At 36.2% G+C, this 16,923-nt stretch overlaps 2 protein-coding genes across 2 annotated transcripts; one reads left to right on the forward strand and one right to left on the reverse strand.

Annotated features, from left to right (window-relative positions):
- Positions 1-1,786: 1,786 nt before the first annotated feature.
- LOC103336471 (dynamin-2A-like) lies at positions 1,787-13,759 on the forward strand. The gene is made up of 22 exons (XM_008239511.2): positions 1,787-2,307; positions 3,085-3,135; positions 3,220-3,340; positions 3,638-3,727; positions 3,829-3,890; positions 4,038-4,155; positions 4,366-4,702; positions 5,464-5,611; positions 6,367-6,468; positions 6,558-6,677; positions 7,646-7,729; positions 7,863-7,990; positions 8,301-8,385; positions 8,546-8,690; positions 9,589-9,665; positions 10,783-10,839; positions 11,509-11,653; positions 11,752-11,909; positions 12,153-12,266; positions 12,355-12,422; positions 12,547-12,725; positions 13,064-13,759. The coding sequence occupies exons 1-22, from the start codon at positions 2,164-2,166 to the stop codon at positions 13,306-13,308; spliced, it is 2,778 nt and encodes a 925-aa protein (XP_008237733.1). The 5' UTR covers positions 1,787-2,163; the 3' UTR covers positions 13,309-13,759.
- Positions 13,760-14,097: 338 nt separating this feature from the next.
- On the reverse strand, positions 14,098-16,317 carry LOC103336472 (putative glycosyltransferase At3g07620). Its single transcript, XM_008239512.3, has 4 exons — positions 15,908-16,317; positions 15,544-15,782; positions 15,092-15,443; positions 14,098-14,923 (listed from the first exon to the last, which is right to left on the reverse strand). Exons 1-4 carry the CDS (start codon positions 16,259-16,261, stop codon positions 14,252-14,254), a joined length of 1,617 nt encoding a protein of 538 aa, XP_008237734.2. The 5' UTR covers positions 16,262-16,317; the 3' UTR covers positions 14,098-14,251.
- Between the last annotated feature and the right edge of the window lie 606 nt (positions 16,318-16,923).

The raw sequence follows: 16,923 nt of genomic DNA on the forward strand, positions 1-16,923 counted from the left end.
TCTATATCACATGATGTGGCATGTCCATATTATATGACACATCAATTAAATCAATGAAGTGTATTTTAATTAAGATAATTAGAAAAGCAAATACTGGAATAAATCATAAAAGAAAATCAAATATTAAACAATTTTAATTGATGTGGCTGTCCACCTTAGCTGTCATATAAGATGGTATAGGAATGTAGTATGCAAATGTGGTAAGAGTATCATTATTCTTAATTCAATGATCTATATATAAAATACAAATTTATAAATAAACCCAATCCTAGACATGTATTTATAAAAAAACCCAAGCACTATTTAAACATAGAAACACACCCAAAGTCAACTTTTTGGGTGTGTTTATAAATGGGTTTTGAGTGTGTGTAATGATGGGTTTTGGGTGTGTTTATATGTTTAAATAGTGTTTAGATTTTTTTATAATTTCAACCCCCATTTTGGGTGTTTTAGTGAAACTCCCTATATAAAAAGTAAAAGGCAGAGAATGGTGAAACATTTAAAATACCAGAAAATGCCCTTGGTTAATACAAACATTAAGAATTGAAATTATTAATTAAATGAGGATAATATAGTAAATTCACTTTTTCATATTACAAAAATTAAAATTAAAAAAAAAATATTTTTATGGAACACAACTACCAATTATCTTTTTTAATTCTAAAATAAATGTTTTTTTTTTTAAAAAAAAAAGCCTCTAGCAGGAGTAAAAGTGCGTGCGGAGAGGCTAGTATATATGTATATATATTTATATATATATATATATATTCCAACGACAACAAAAATCAAATTATATGTTTTCTTTTTAAACTTCCGGTAGAACATGAAGACATTTTAAACTTAAATACCGCTCCTTCTTTAAAATGTCCTATATCATGAAGATAAAATTTTAAGGATAAAGAAAATAAAAGAAGAATAATAACTAAAGCACATTTTTCGTATTCACCAACTGTTGAAAATTGAGATATGAATTCATCACCAACTAGCTTTTAGTTTAATAGTAATTCCCTTCGTGATGCTGAAAGAAATTCAAAATATGAGTTTTATCTCCCTTGTTGATAAAAAAAATATATAAAATTATGAAATAACTTGTTTACTTATTAGGAATGGGTACAAGAAAAAAAAAATTCCCTAAGTTCCCTCATGTTTATTGATTAAAAAAAAATGAGGGTTACATAGTTTAATATATAATCCAATAGTACCCTCAAAACCATGAATTGAATCTATTAGGGGAGTTGTTAATCCAATTCCAATTTTTTTATTCCCCTATTTCTAAGTTCCCCACCCAATTCAAAGTAAGTACCAAGTGAAACTAATGACACTAGACTAAATTATTAGTGGCAGAGCATACTGAAAGACATTCAAAATTCGAATTATCATTTTTCTCGTTGATACTAGACTGATGATACTAAACTGAATTATTATTGGAAGATCACACCTTTTAATTTATTCAACATATATTGTCCGTAATTCGAACTCTCTCTTATAAAAAAGTGAAGATCCACACGGTGATTAGTAATTGAGCAATTTTTTTTAATCTGATCAAACACATTATGCATGATGTGCTACAACATAAATACAAATCACCTTATAATCTGATCACAAAATATGACACAGCTACTAGTCCTACTTTTAAAAGAGAAGGCTTAAAATTTGAGGTAAAAAACTTGACCCAAAAAGTTTTTGAGGGAAAAAAAAACAACATAGAGAAAATAGTGGAGCAAAATCATTAGAGAGAGAGAGAGAGAGAGGGGGTTTAAAATTGAAATTGAAAGGGAACCGGAACGGAACCCAGCTAAAAACTTAAAACATTTAAGATTCAAAATAAAAGAAAGAGAGAGAGAATGGCGAGAAGAGTATGAGATTTCAAAACGCAAGAGAGAGAAAGTGGGAAGAAATAGATAGAAACTCGAGAGAGAGAGAGAGAGAGAGACAGAGCTTCTCCCACATTTCCTCTTTCCTTAAATTTCTTCTGTTTCGCTCGATATCTCTGAATCTCTGAATCTCTGAATCTCGAATTCTAATTCCTTCTAGCTAGAAGACAGCCAGAGAGAGAAAGAAACAAAGGGAGATCGTTTTCATTTCCAAATTTCCAATTTCTAGGGTTTCAATCAGATCCATCGCTCTCTCCCTCAGATCTTTGATCCTCAATCCTCTGCTGCGATGGAGGCGATCGAGGAGTTGTTGCAACTATCAGACTCGATGCGCCAAGGCGCGGCTATACTTGCCGACGAAGATGTTGACGAAAACTCAAGCTCCTCCCGCAGGGCTTCCAGTTTCCTTAACGTCGTCGCTCTCGGCAATGTTGTAAGTCAACCAATCTCCTTTTGGATTCGATTCGTTGGAATTTGATCTCTTTGATTCCACTTGCTCTGTTTCCAATCAGCGATCTTTAAATCTACGCTGTGGGTTTGGACCTTAATCGATGTTTCTTATTTGATTTGGGTTTTTGTGAACACCCTGTTTGTTTGTGTCGAGAACTGAGGACTAAGGCAAACATAGCTCACAAAAGACAAGATATTGAATCTGAAATCCAAACTCTTAATGAGTTTGATTTGATTTGGGCTATAAATGAGGAAAATGATCACCAGACACAATAATGGTTTAAACGCCTTGGGCAGTTCTTGGCGATCTGCAATGGTCCACCTTACTGTGCCACCCTGAATTAACTGAAAAAAGTTACATTCAACAGTTTTCACTACTGCTATTGCTATAGTTTCCTTGTAAATAGGAAATAAAGGATCTATTTCTTGACTTGTTCTCTTGCTGTGCATATAGTGTGCTTTTTTGTGCGTGTCTGGATATGTGCATTTGTTGGTGCATTCTGCGTGTGTCTGTCTATATATGTTTTTATCCATGGAATCACTCTTACCTTGTAGCTTCTGGAATTCTAGAGTTCAGTAGCTATCTATTCTCATAATCTATAATGAACAGATTGAAGATGAATTTATATTTGCAAAACATTAAATATATATGGCATCATTTCTTATGTTTGGGATTACTCTTGTACTTATCCATACTGGCCTCACTGTCTGGAGATCCTGATATTGCCTTCTTTTTTTTCCTGATGGTTGTTATTTTCAGGGTGCTGGTAAATCAGCTGTTTTGAACAGTTTAATTGGACACCCCGTTTTGGTAAGTAGTACAAGGTTTGTGTTGTTTGTGACCAAATAAAAGCTCTATTTTTATTCTAAGGTTAATTTCCTCTTCTCCTTCCAGCCAACTGGTGAAAATGGTGCTACTCGGGCTCCCATTAGCATTGATCTGCAGAGAGATGCTTCTTTGAGCAGCAAATCTATTATATTGCAGATCGACAATAAATCTCAGCAAGTTTCTGCAAGTTAGTAATTGCATTTTTGCATTCTCTCATTAGTTCAAGTTATTGGTTCACTGTTGCTTTTGTTCAGATGTCTTTGGTCAACATTAGGAATCCCCTTTGAGAGCTTTATAGTTTTTGAATGACCTTTAACATATGCTGGGTGTATACCCAGTTGAAGCCAATGTGACTTACAACCCCTTACAAGATAGTGTAGAGAAATACTATGATGTTTTGAATGCTTGATGTATGGTAACCTTGCTAAGCTCATTCTTATTGTGTCAGTTTTGAAACTCTAATATGATTGATGTTGTTCTGCAGGTGCTTTACGGCATTCTCTGCAAGGTAGGCTGAGTAATGCCACAGGCAAAAGTCGAGATGAAATTAATTTGAAACTACGGACAAGTACAGGTTAGTTCATATTGTTACCTAGCTTCCAGTCTCTTCACTCATTAATTAATTGTAAGTGGTTGATTGAAATTTTATCTCTACTAACATGATTTTTATTGCAGCCCCACCTCTAAAGTTGATTGATTTACCTGGGCTTGATCAACGAATCATGGATGAGTCTATGGTAAGTGACCGTTTGCAGTTCTAGACTGTTAGTCTTTCAAGGGATATGTGGTAGGATTTATTTGATGTCTCAGTGGCACTGCTACTCCCTTTACTTAAGTTTAACCTGGTAATCTTTAGCAAGAAAGTTTCCTTTTTCCTTTTGTAGATTAGCGAATATGCTGAGCACAATGATTCAATTTTGCTCGTTATTATACCTGCATCTCAAGCACCTGAAGTTGCTTCATCTCGAGCCCTCAGAGTTGTCAAAGAATACGATGGAGATGGTAAAAACATTGCTATTTAGTTTGTAGGACCTTTTTTCCCTACTTGAGGGAGTGGGTTGCTGAAATGTTCACTTTATTCTTTGTTCTCTAATTATGTTCACCTTAATGCACCCCCTCTAATATCCTTCCTTTTTTTTCCCCATATTTTACTACATTGTTATTGTTTTAGTTGTTAGAGCAACTGAAAAGACAATCAAATATTGATTACAGGTACCAGAACTGTTGGTGTAATTAGTAAAATCGACCAAGCTTCTTCAGATCAGAAAGCACTTGCTGCAGTCCAGGCTCTTCTGTTAAATCAGGGGCCATCAAGAGCATCTGATATTCCATGGGTTGCTTTAATTGGTCAATCAGTTTCAATAGCTTCCGCACAGTCTGGAGGTTCTGAGAGTTCACTAGAAACTGCATGGAGGGCTGAAAGTGAAAGTCTGAAGTCCATTTTGACTGGAGCCCCTCAAAGTAAGCTAGGTAGAGTAGCATTAGTGGATGCTCTGGCGCAGCAGATTCGAAGTCGTATGAAAGTCCGGCTTCCAAACCTCCTTACTGGGTAATGTTTCCTGGACTCTATATATCGTTTTTATTATATTGTCTACGTTGTCTAAGTCATTCATATTATTGGAAGCACATGTCTTTAGGCTATGCTTAGTGCTGTGTTACAAAATGGTTATTTGGTTTCCAAACCAGACAATGAGTAAAATGTAATTGGTTGCCTTGGTATCAGAGCTTGGATCCTAGCCTCCACAAAGAAAAAACCCTAGCCTCTATCAGAAAGAAGAAAAACCTAGCCCCATACCTCCCCTCACAGCCTGCCTCCTATGGAGGTGGGCCTAGTCATGGCCACGTCTTGGATTTTTTTGGCTGCTGTTTTGTCAGGGTTATTTTCTTGTTGGTAGCTTGTATATTCTTTTGGCTTTATTCTGGAGTTTTGGGTCCACTTTTTTTGCTGATCTAGTCCATCCTAGATGCGTTTTTGGTTTCTGGTTTTGGGGGGACTATTTCCTGGTACCTTTACTAATCGTGACACAAAATCGTCAAAAAATTTAGTTTATATTGTTAATCCTAGGATTTTTCATTTCTAAGTGCTGTTCACAGCTCACTTGGCCATTCCAGTTGCATTGGCCTAATAAAATTAGCTTAATCAATACTTAAGATATTTGTAATTGTAAGTATCAGCTTAGGACTTGGAGTTTCTGATTGAACAGCAATGTAGTTTAATTTACACCCCCTGCTTCAACTATGGTATTACTTTTTTTTTTTTCCAAGTTAATTGGTTAGTTTCAATTCAACTTATACTTTTGTATTTTCCAGGTTACAAGGCAAGTCTCAAATAGTTCAGGATGAGTTGGTAAAGCTTGGTGCGTCAATGGTGCAGAGTGCCGAGGGTACCAGATCTCTAGCTTTGGAACTTTGCCGTGAATTCGAGGATAAGTTTCTCCAACACATTACATCTGGTGAGGTGAGTTCTTTTTGTTAAATGGCCTTTTTTGTGTTCTAAGTATATTTTGTTGTATATTACTTTTTATTTCCTTCAAATTATTGGTAAATACAAATACAATATTTTGAATAGTTCATATAAGAAAGGTAGAAAAGTGGCAAAAAGATACAATCCCTCCTGAAACTACATCCCTCTTAAAAGTGGACGTATGTTTATTTTAAAATGCTGTCAAGTACTAAGCCCTCTTTTTTAATTTTATTTTTTTTAATCAAGAAGTTTGTCCAATCATTGTCTGACAATGAGGCAACCTTTAAGGTAGGTCTAAAATCTCATTATTTTACTCCTTGTCTTGGGTTTTTAGATGCAGTCCATATTGTAGTAATAAGAGTCGTTCTGAAATATCTAATGTATTAAACTTAGCAATCATTCAATTTATACAATGTGTCACCAGAAGCCTTACTAAGTTAATTGTTGTTCTGCTGCCATGTTTCTATCAGCTGCTCTGTTTCTATCAGCCGCTCATCCTATTTTTTTGTCCATTATTATGGATCATAGTTTCCATTAGCTTCAATTTTATCTTATATTTAAAATGGCCCCTTTGTTGTTACTTTATGTGGTTTCTCAGATTTCTTCACGATATTCAGAATAACTGGATCTATTTTGGGTATTTAGTACCATTTTGTTTCCTACAATGAGATGGAATGTTTCAGGTTTAGGTAATTTTCATGGAGTTCCTTGAATTTTTTGCTCATATGGTTTTATAAATTACTTTGCAGGGTTCTGGATGGAAAATTGTTGCCAGTTTTGAAGGAAACTTTCCAAATAGAATAAAACAACTACCATTAGACCGACATTTTGATATCAATAATGTGAAGAGGGTATGTTTTGTCTTTGCTTTGTTTCTCTTACACTCTGGTTTAAAAGTTCTTTTAACTTCTCATGACTTCTTGCTATCATTTTCTATCAGATTGTGTTGGAAGCTGATGGCTATCAGCCATATCTCATATCCCCTGAAAAGGGTTTGAGATCTCTAATAAAAGGTGTTTTAGAGCTTGCAAAAGAGCCATCACGTCTTTGCGTGGATGAGGTAAACCTTGCCATGTCTTGTTCTGCTTTTGCACGAGTCTGAATTTCTTGTCTTGCTGTTTTCAAGTGTGCAAAAAGATATCGTGTAGTCTTCACCTTCGTTTTTTCCTCTTTATTATGTTTGAGTTTAGTGCAGAATAATAATTATAAATAGGATTTTCTCTAGCTGGAAAAATTGAAATCTCTGACTTTGATCTATTTATGAGTCTTAGACTGCATTTTCAGTTGTGTTGTAGGTCTACATTGCCTTGGGTTTCTTCTGATATCAAAATAGTAATTGTTGAATAATATAAGTCCTACATCGGAAACTAGAATAAATAAAATAAAATATATAATGAATGGTTCCACTACTAATATCATCGAGGTCTTTTGCGATAAAACTCCACACTAACTAGGCTTTGTAGGTGGTTAAGTTGGGGACAATTTTGGTGTTTCTAGTAGTGGGTCGTTGACCCGTCTCTCTGAAATTTAACATGGTATCAGAGCCAGGTTGATTGACTTTGCCTGAATTGGGCCTTTACCCTTACCCAATATGTGGTGTTCACATGTTGGACTTGAATGTTTACCCCTACCCCTTATCCTATGTGATCGTCTCATGCGAGGGGGCGTATTGAAGAATATAAGTCCCACATCGGAAATTGGACTAAATAAAATAAAATATATATTGAATGGTTCCACTACTAATATCATTGAGGCCCTTTGTAACAGAACCCCACGCCTACTGGGTTTTGTAGGTGGTTAAGTTGGGGACAATTTCGGTGTTGCTAGTAGTGGGCCATTGACCCGTCTCTCTGAAATTTAATAATAATGTGGACTCATCTCTTTTGAATTTTATTATTTGATATGAATGAGTGGTCTTGGAGGGCATTACCTACAATTAAATTCATCCCTTCACTGCTGTGCAATCGTAGCATTGACAATTGTATGAGTAAATATTGACAAGGAAATCTTGGCTGATTGATTAAATAGGTACACCGTGTCCTGGTAGATATAGTTTCTGCTGCTGCAAATGCTACACCAGGTCTTGGAAGATACCCTCCTTTCAAGAGGGAGGTATGATAACTGAAATATTGTCCGGTTCTTTTTCGTTTTTAGCTCTTTGCTTCCTATGATTTTTCACAATGCTTAATCCAATGAATAGATTCTGTATGGGTTAACTTTTTTTTTTCCTTCAATTTATTTCAAGGTTGTGGCCATTGCAAGTGCTGCGTTGGATGCATTTAAAAATGAAGCTAAGAAAATGGTGGTTGCACTGGTAGATATGGAGCGTGCTTTTGTGCCTCCCCAACACTTCATTCGCTTGGTGCAAAGGAGGTAGTTTCTATTTTTTTGTTTGATCAATGACGCATAATGCCCATTAAGGCTCCAGGCGCAAACTGTTTAAGCTTCTGTACATATTGGACACCATGCAGTATTGCTGAAATCAATTCCTTTTGCATGTTGAGATGGAAGGAGCTTAATTAGCTACACTATTGTCATATAACTTAAGTGCGTGCACGCACATGTTCTTGCACACATTGTGTCCACATGGACTTTTTTTTATTAAATGTTTTGTTTTTGAGTCGGTATTCTGATGTATATATGCATCTTGTTATACAATCTATTGATTCTTGGTCTATTACAGGATGGAGAGGCAGCGAAGAGAGGAGGAAGTGAAAAATCGATCCTCTAAAAAAGGACAAGAGGCAGAGCAAGCAATGATGAACCGGGTAAGGGACCGCCTCTTTGTAGTTATGTAAACTGCGATTAATGAAATTGAATATACTATTAAGTGGGCAAATGAATTTATTTTACATAAAGTGTTGATTTTATTGTCTCTTAATTATTTAAGGTGCTTGTTCATGATTGTTCTTTATCTTCTTTTTTTAGGCGACTAGTCCTCAAACAGGGGGTGAGCAAGCTGGTGGGAGCTTGAAATCATTGAAGGATAAGGATAAATCTGGTAAGGACAGCAAAGAAGTACAGGAGGCATCTGGTTTGAAGACTGCAGGTCCGGAAGGAGAAATAACAGCAGGTTTGTATGCAACTTTTTGCACATTATGACCACTAGGAACAGGGATAGATCATACATCTGATATACTGTACTTCTTGTTTTGTGAAACTGATGCTTGTTGTATTAATATGTTTGAGAAACAGTAGGCCCTGCTGGTGACTGTTTTTCTGAAGAAAAAAATTGAGTTTTCCTGACTGAAGCTTTTAGTGGTATTTTATAAAGATATATCTCATTTTTATTTTGCTAAGTACATACTTGTTATAGGAGGTTGCATGAAACATTTTTTTAAAGCTTAGAGTTACCTGCGACAAGGTTCTCTGGAGTCAATTGGCTTTTTTTATGCACGTTGGAAGTGTATTGTTCTCAAATTAGCATCTTTGAACATTATTTGGCAGTTAGCAGATCATTCCTTCACATTTTTTAAAATGCCTGTGTAAATTTTTGCAACAATGTCAAACCATACATACCAGTAGTCACAGAAACTGATCACCTTAGTCAGGAAATGTGGAAACAAACATGCCAGGTCTTGTATGCTCTAGTTCAATCCCTCCCTTCCCCAGTTCGTAACTAATAAAAATGATGATAGTAACTGTGGGAACTTTGAGCGATTGAAAGCACTTGTACTTCAAAAAAACTGTGTCATTAATCAGGGAAAAGTGGGAATGTATTATCTTGGGGATATATTGGTCTAATTTTTCTTCATTATATGTTATGGTGTGAATTCTTGAAAGCACCTGTACTAAGCTAGAGTCTTATTGTTGCTGACTGCACTTTTCGATTAAAGTAGTAAATGGCCAACTTTAAATTCAAAATCAATCTTGTGTTGGTTTTCTATGGGCAAGGGGATTTACTTAACCATTTAGATCTCTAAAGTTTTATAAATTGCACGTATTAATTTTAAAGTTTCAAATATTTGCAGGTTTCTTGTATAAAAAAAGTGCCAAGACTAGTGGGTGGAGCAAGCGATGGTTTGTTTTGAATGAAAAGACTGGAAAGGTTTGTAAAATTACACCCCGAGCCTATGATAAATCCAAGCTTATATAATTGCAATGGATTGTGGTGTCTAGATATCAGATGAGTGTGTTTATATGATGCATCAAATACTCAACATATGTTGGATAAATTTGTATAGTGTTTGATATGAATGATATTTAAAGACATGGATCATTTGAGTTTATTTAAAGTAGTATTTTTGTGTGTGGATTTATATGAGTTCGGTACATTGTCAAGTAAATGGAGTTCGTAATAGAAGGCCGACGAATTAGCTCTGTTTGTCAATCACCAAACCAGTCTGCATCCATTTCAAATAAATGTAGAACATAATCCATATTAGTACTAAGGAGATAGAAGGGCCTTTCTTTGTCCATACAAAAGGCCACCTTAAGAGTTATGCCTCATCTCAGTCCAGAAAAGAAAAAGAGTTGTCCTTTGTTGGAGAGTCTTGATCTCAATCAGAAGTTGTTCTATGCCTGCAAAATTTCTGGTGTCTCTTTCAAGCCATCAGTACCAAATGATCTCTTTATCACTAACTTTCTATGGCCTCCAGTATATTGTCAATTGAAGTGGTGGCACCCAACCAACCATCAGGCAGAGACACATATAACCTTAAAACTCCAAAAATGCATAAGAAATTGAGCCATACATTTCCTATTATCTTTCACATTCTACAACCATTAACAAGAAACTTGCCTCCTTTTGGGGAACAAAGAAAGAAAACACATCAAGGCTTGGTGGCTAAAATAACCACTTTCTTTATCTGGCTACTCTTTTGCTTATGTTTTTCTACTTAAAATTCCACTATTTGTTTTTTGATTATATTCAGAGAGGAAAGCCTTCATGTATAGTTTTATGTATGTTCCAATCCCTTTTGTTTGAGTCCTTATAAGATAGTGTCTTACAGCCAGACAAGAAGTCTTATAAAGGATGGAGTAGCATGTGCTAGCTCGCAGATTATATACATGTCCCAAGATGTCGGAATTGAGTCATTTGTTTGCTTTCCCTTTATTTTACTTCAGAATATTGGATTGTAAATGTGTTACTGTTGTTGTTTCTACTCCTTTCGCTCTTGCAAATTGATATCTGGATTTAATTTGACCCTTTCTTTATTTCACAGCTTGGCTACACCAAAAAGCAAGAGGAGAGACATTTTCGTGGTGTCATCACTTTGGAGGTATGAGAACCCCTCCAATGCCTCACCTCTTCAAATTTATTATTAGTTATCTTAATCAACCAATTTTAATCCTTTTGTAGCATTTTACATTGTATTGCCATCAGTTGTGGTTGCCTAGGAGTTATCTGGAAGTAATATTTAGTATCCCAATGAATAGAAGTAGGATATGCTTCGATGCCGAGTTCTTTTCTTTTGAATGTTTTTTCCTTGAGGTTTTCAGAAACATTTCACTTGATTTCTTGACTTGGTGGGCTTGATTGATTATGAATTTTGGGTCGAAGGTGCTAACTGTGCCTACTGGTTTAACTAGGCTTGACATTATTATATGCTTACTGTTTGATCTTTATGGAATCAAGTTAATCCCTTGATAGCATAATAGATATTTGTAATTGTGAAGTTGTTTACACATAACTAAATTCATATTGGTGTTAAAAATATGACCAGCATTTCAGATAGTAATGAAAATTTTGTTATCTCTTTAGTCGTCTCATCCTGTGATCGAGAATGGTGTGATGACCTATCTGTTTCGTCGTCTTGGTGCATGCACAAAGCATTATATTGAACACGTGAACTCAACATGTATATTGTTAAGAGCGTCAGGGCTTACACCATTCATTATGAAGCTGAATGCCAGTGGCAATAGTGACCAAACTCTTTATTATTCTGCAGGAATGTAATATTGAAGAGGCTTCTGATGAGGAAGAACCACCTCCATCAAAGAGTTCGAAGGACAAGAAGGGAAATGCGTCAGAAAAAGCACCCAGTCTTGTGTTTAAAATTACTAGCAAAGTTCCATATAAGACAGTTCTGAAAGGTATATCCTATTCTTTGGTGGTTGAAGTTGTCTGGCAGCAGATTCAGCCAGTCTGAAATGCAAGTTCATTATCAACTTGATTTCCATTTTTCTTGCAGCACACAGCGCTGTTGTGTTGAAGGCTGAGACTGTGGCAGACAAAATTGAGTGGATAAATAAGATTGGAAAGGTTATTCAACCTTCTAAAGGACCACTGAGGGGTGCATCAACTGAAGGTGGTCCTACCATGCGACAAAGTCTTTCTGACGGTTCTCTTGTGAGTTACCAACTTCTGTCACTTACAATTATGATAAAATGAATGGATGACTGAATGTCATTGTGGAATTCTATTTTTCTGTGATTCATTATTTTGGTACCTTCACTATCGCTATCTATTTCTTTGTAGTTGTAATTCCCTGCGTCAATGGTCTACTATAATATTGTGAACCTGTAGCCTTAATTTTATTTGTTTATTTTTTATATTCAAAGTTCTGACTTCTCATGTTGATCACCTTTTTAGGATACCATGACTCGAAGACCTGCTGACCCTGAAGAAGAACTTCGGTGGATGTCTCAAGAAGTTCGTGGATATGTTGAAGCTGTTTTGAATAGTTTGGCTGCAAATGTCCCTAAGGTAAGCTTGGAACATCGTCTTTGTATTTTTTTTCCTTGTGATTTGACATTTGGAGGGTACTTTAATACATTTGTGATTGGTTGAGCAGGCAGTTGTTCTTTGCCAAGTTGAAAAAGCCAAGGAAGACATGCTAAATCAACTATATAGTTCTGTCAGGTTAATTTGATATTTTCTTTCCTGCTTTTTATCTACCTTTTATCTTGGACTTGCTAAATCGTCCGCCTTTCATATGTTGTATGTGGTTGATGATAGTTGTGATAAATTAGTAATATATGTGCAGTGCACAAAACACAGTGAAGATTGAAGAGCTGCTTCAAGAGGATCAGAATGTAAAGCGTCGGAGGGAGCGCTACCAGAAACAGTCCTCACTACTTTCCAAACTAACACGCCAACTTAGTATTCATGACAACCGAGCGGCTGCTGCCTCCAGCTGGTCCAATGGTGGTGGTGGTGCACCAGGTATGTAGTTAAGAGCTGTTCTCAAATTATTTTGCTTTGCTTATAAATTTATATGATATCCTGGAGTGAATGAATAAATAAATAATAGAAAGTGCTTATCATTTATAACATATCTTTCCTATCTTTCTTTCGGAATTTGTAGATTCATTTTCTTTTACTTGTCACCTGGACAGACCTCAAATGTTTTTAGTCCACTGAATTTCTATGTAAATGCTTCTTTCTTTTTCTAACAGACTCTTAGATTCTTTGAAACCCTTAATTCTGATCAAGACTCTACCTTTTCTCTTTTGAATTTTATTTGCTTAGTAATTTATGGACATTGTATGTTAAATTTGCAGAAAGCAGCCCAAGATCAAGTGGTGCAACAGGTGATGACTGGAGATCTGCCTTTGATGCTGCCGCCAATGGTCCAGTTGACCGTAATTCATCTATATCTAGGTCTTCATCCAATGGCCATAGTCGACATTATAGTGATCCAGCACAAAATGGTGATGTGAACTCGGGTTCAAACTCTGGTAGCCGTCGCACTCCTAATCGGTTGCCACCTGCACCACCAGGTTCTTCAGGCAGCAGATACTTTTAGATGCGCGTCTAGATTGATTAATTGATGATTTATATTTTCCTTGCATTCTTGGTGGGTGAGGCTGCTCCGCCCTACTACATGATTTTTCTAGTAGAATCCTTAGACGAGGAGAGAGGGTGTGTGTACATAGAAGATTACATTCCTATCAGGTTCTTACGGCTTGCCCCAGTGTCACAAGGATGGATTCAAGGCATACTTGAAACACTATCATATATTCCTCTATTCAATTTTTCTTTCCGCGCGTAGAATTTTACCTTTCTTTTCATTACCTTTCCTTTTTTATTTTCCTCCACCCATTTTTGGATACTATAGCTGTATTTGCCTGTCATGATTTTGATTTGATATGTACGTTCAAGCTTTGATGGCTTTGTAACATCTGGATTCTCCTCTGTAGAGGGATGGATATATCATATCTCTCTCAATGTCATATATTTTGTTTTCCAGTATTGAACCAACCCTCTTCATTTTTTAATTGCAGCAGATGGTTACTTGTGCTACAATCTGCAATATTCAAATTTATGATATTTCTTGTAATGAATTTTTCATTTCTCAAAGATTAGAAGAGGCTGATAGAACTGTTTAGTCTTTGATTTCGGTTTTCGTGTTGCAATCCTATGTAAATTGTGGAAGGCACAAAAAAGCCAATATGATATTAGAAGCTTAATTTTTATCCACATTATATAGGTGAATGCAACAATAATTTACCAAAGCGTTAGGTTGTTGGTGTCATTTGTCAGATTTGAATTGATTGATATTTTTTGGTTTTTTGGTTCCTGGTCAGAATGGGTATTCTTTAAGAATGATGATTATTAAAAACAAAAAATTGAAAGAAAATAAGGATAACAGACTAAGGTAGCTCTGTAATTATATCTTCTGAGAAATGTCTCTTAAGGTAGCTTTTCCCACATTGGGATAAATAAAAGAAGTCCCATCTGAAAAGCTTCTATTCAGCCTGATTCTCAATGTGAATGTTCAACCTCCTGAGCCAAATAGAGTGAACAATCATATTGAAAACATCAAATCTCTTGGAGGGTCCGTTTACCACAAAATGCCTTTGAACCTGTTTCACTCTCCTGTGCATTCTCAAATACTGACTCTGAGATATTCCCATTAGTATTGTTTTGATGTTTGGTATGTCCTTCACTTGTATTTGGACAGAGAATGACTTCCAATCAAGAACATCACTGAATGGTGGAACATAGCTATCAGATATCAACACAGGAATGCATTCAGCATATATGGCTTCCACAACTCTGGGGCTTGCCACTTCATAACCGCTAGGGCATAAGCAAAACCTGCTCTTCTTCAACATCGATTCGTAGGACACTCCGTGGGGAAGTTGGTCATAAACTTGCACGTCTTGGTCTTTCTCTTTCCATTCATTAAGAAGCAAGTACCTTATGTAGCCATGTAGCCGGCCTGCGAAGAAGGCAAGAATCGTCCTGCGAGATGGGGAGAGCCCACCAAGAAGTCCTTTGATTTCCCCTGTTCGGAGATGGATTTCTGGAAATGAGGCATCTTTAGAAGGATTGAATCCTTCAGAAGTGTTGGCGTTGCATAACACTCTTATGGACTTGTGGTATAAATGAGGAACATAAGAAGATGTGCGCGGCCCCTGTAGACAGACAAATTCAGTTCACAACATAAATTTGGTACCACGATTGTAAGCCTCATGCAACCAAGTCACCATATAAATATAATGGACTATATTGTATAAACAGAGAAAACAAAAAATGAAAAGGAGAGGCAAAGGTTAGGGGCAGAAGGTGATACGATTTCTTACCCAATCATGGCAAGAAAGCATAAAGTGATCAGCGCCAAGGCTTCTATTCCAGAAGGGATGCTTATCGGAAATGACATTGACATAGTCGATGACAGCCCGTCCAATGGAGTCTGTGTTATGGGAGTCGGCCGCATAGAGGTACTGAACCAACATCACCACACTAAATGGGAGAAAATAAACCAGGGCCTCATCAGGGTCTCTGGTTCTGTAAATGTTATTGTCCATTTCCATTTCATGAATAAACCTCCCTTCTGTAGAATATATGCTCTTGCAAGGACCATTGTGAAATATTGGTGGGTCTCCTTCTTCATATACATATATCTTGAAAAGCCTCTCCATCTCCAAATAACTCCTGCAGTTCAATCAATTTAATTTTTCTCTGATTTATAAAGAATCATTATCCAAGTCGTAAAAACTATTTGTACTAATACTTAGGATTGTAATTAAAATACCTGTGAAAAGCATTTGCATTCCTGTATATTGGTCCTTTAGGAACATAGTCGGGATCTTCGTGGGTAGATGTTAGATTTCGAACTCGAGCAGCTTCTCTTATCGAAGCCCGAACTCCAGCCAAATTTGCTTCGAGTTTCTCTAACCTGTTATATCTCTTTATAGTTGTTGATGCAGAAGTCACATTAACTTCATCAGCTCCTAGGCCTTGATCATTCCATACCATCTCATGTTTTTCTCCCTGCGGTTATGCAACACCAATAGAACAATGAGCTACTTTGTCAACTTGAAGAAACACATCAATGATACATATAGATATAGTTACAATGGTCATGCATGAAAAAAAAATTTCAAAATCTTCATTACAATTTGATGAGGGAGAAGATGTGTTGTTGTTTCATTTGGTTTTGACGATGATGAAGAATTAATATGATGAGCTTCTGCAGCTTCAAGCACTTGAGAAGGTCTTGATCTTGTAGAGACAGCTAGGGATGAAGAATAGTCAGTCTCCAATATCTTGTTGCCAAATCTCCATGTCCATGAAGACGAACCCGAAGTGCAAACAACCACTGATATCACAAAAAAGGGCACTACAAACACTAGAATTAAAACTGAATAATATGAAGAAGATGACCACAACGCTGAAAACAAAGAATATGGCTTATTGAGAGGCTTCATCTCTCTCTCTCTCTCTCTCTCTCTCTCTCTCTCTCTGGCCATCCACAAATCACAATTACACTATATGTGCATGCAGTTCTAGAGTACTGAATGAGCTTATTGTGCTATTGATGGATTCATTTCTTAAACTGCTGGTTATTCCTTGCTGCTCATAAAAGTCATTCTTTGAGAGAGGGTTGTGTGGCAAAGCTTTTTGGTGTCTATATATATATATAAGTGTATGTGTGTGTGTTTCTGGCCATGAGATGCTTCCTTGCTGCTTGATCCAAGTTTGGCTCTCTTTCCAAAAGTTACACAACTTTCACATTCGCATTATTTTTCCTGTCATTCATTTTTTTCTTTCTTTCCAATTACTACTACTCACAATCACTGATGCAGGGATCCTAACCTAACCAACAAATTAGAAACTAGAAAGAACAGAATTTAAGGGCTTAATAAATTTGCAAAAATGTTCTTCCCAAAAAAATAAAAAAAATTAGTATGGGGGATTATAATATTATGATATAGAACGTGTTTATTATGCTTGCAGATAACAAGGCTCTCTAACTTCCAAGTATCAATTCCCAGTAATCAATCTGGTGAACTAATTAAACTAATGCAGTGCCCAACTAATAAAATATCTCAATCCTGACTCAGGTATCAGACAGTGCTAGTTTAACCCAATGAGATAGCTGTTAGCATTTTATAATGAATATGAGTGTATT

The sequence above is a fragment of the Prunus mume genome, linkage group LG6 (assembly GCF_029339155.1).
Source record: "Prunus mume cultivar Tortuosa linkage group LG6, ASM2933915v1, whole genome shotgun sequence".
Lineage (NCBI taxonomy): Eukaryota > Viridiplantae > Streptophyta > Magnoliopsida > Rosales > Rosaceae > Prunus > Prunus mume.

What these genes read in the sequence shown, in the direction of transcription:
- LOC103336472 (XM_008239512.3), bottom strand. Translation starts at nt 16,261, where the DNA reads ATGGCCAGAGAGAGAGAGAGAGAGAGAGAGAGAGAGAGAGAGATGAAG. An exon ending in AATGCAAATGCTTTTCACAG is followed by an intron (nt 15,444 to 15,543) that starts GTATTTTAATTA and finishes ATTGAACTGCAG; the next exon opens with GAGTTATTTGGAGATGGAGA. An exon ending in TGCTTTCTTGCCATGATTGG is followed by an intron (nt 14,924 to 15,091) that starts GTAAGAAATCGT and finishes GTCTGTCTACAG; the next exon opens with GGGCCGCGCACATCTTCTTA.
- LOC103336471 (XM_008239511.2), top strand. Translation starts at nt 2,164, where the DNA reads ATGGAGGCGATCGAGGAGTTGTTGCAACTATCAGACTCGATGCGCCAA. An exon ending in ATTCGCTTGGTGCAAAGGAG is followed by an intron (nt 7,991 to 8,300) that starts GTAGTTTCTATT and finishes GGTCTATTACAG; the next exon opens with GATGGAGAGGCAGCGAAGAG. An exon ending in TGGTGGTGGTGGTGCACCAG is followed by an intron (nt 12,726 to 13,063) that starts GTATGTAGTTAA and finishes TTAAATTTGCAG; the next exon opens with AAAGCAGCCCAAGATCAAGT.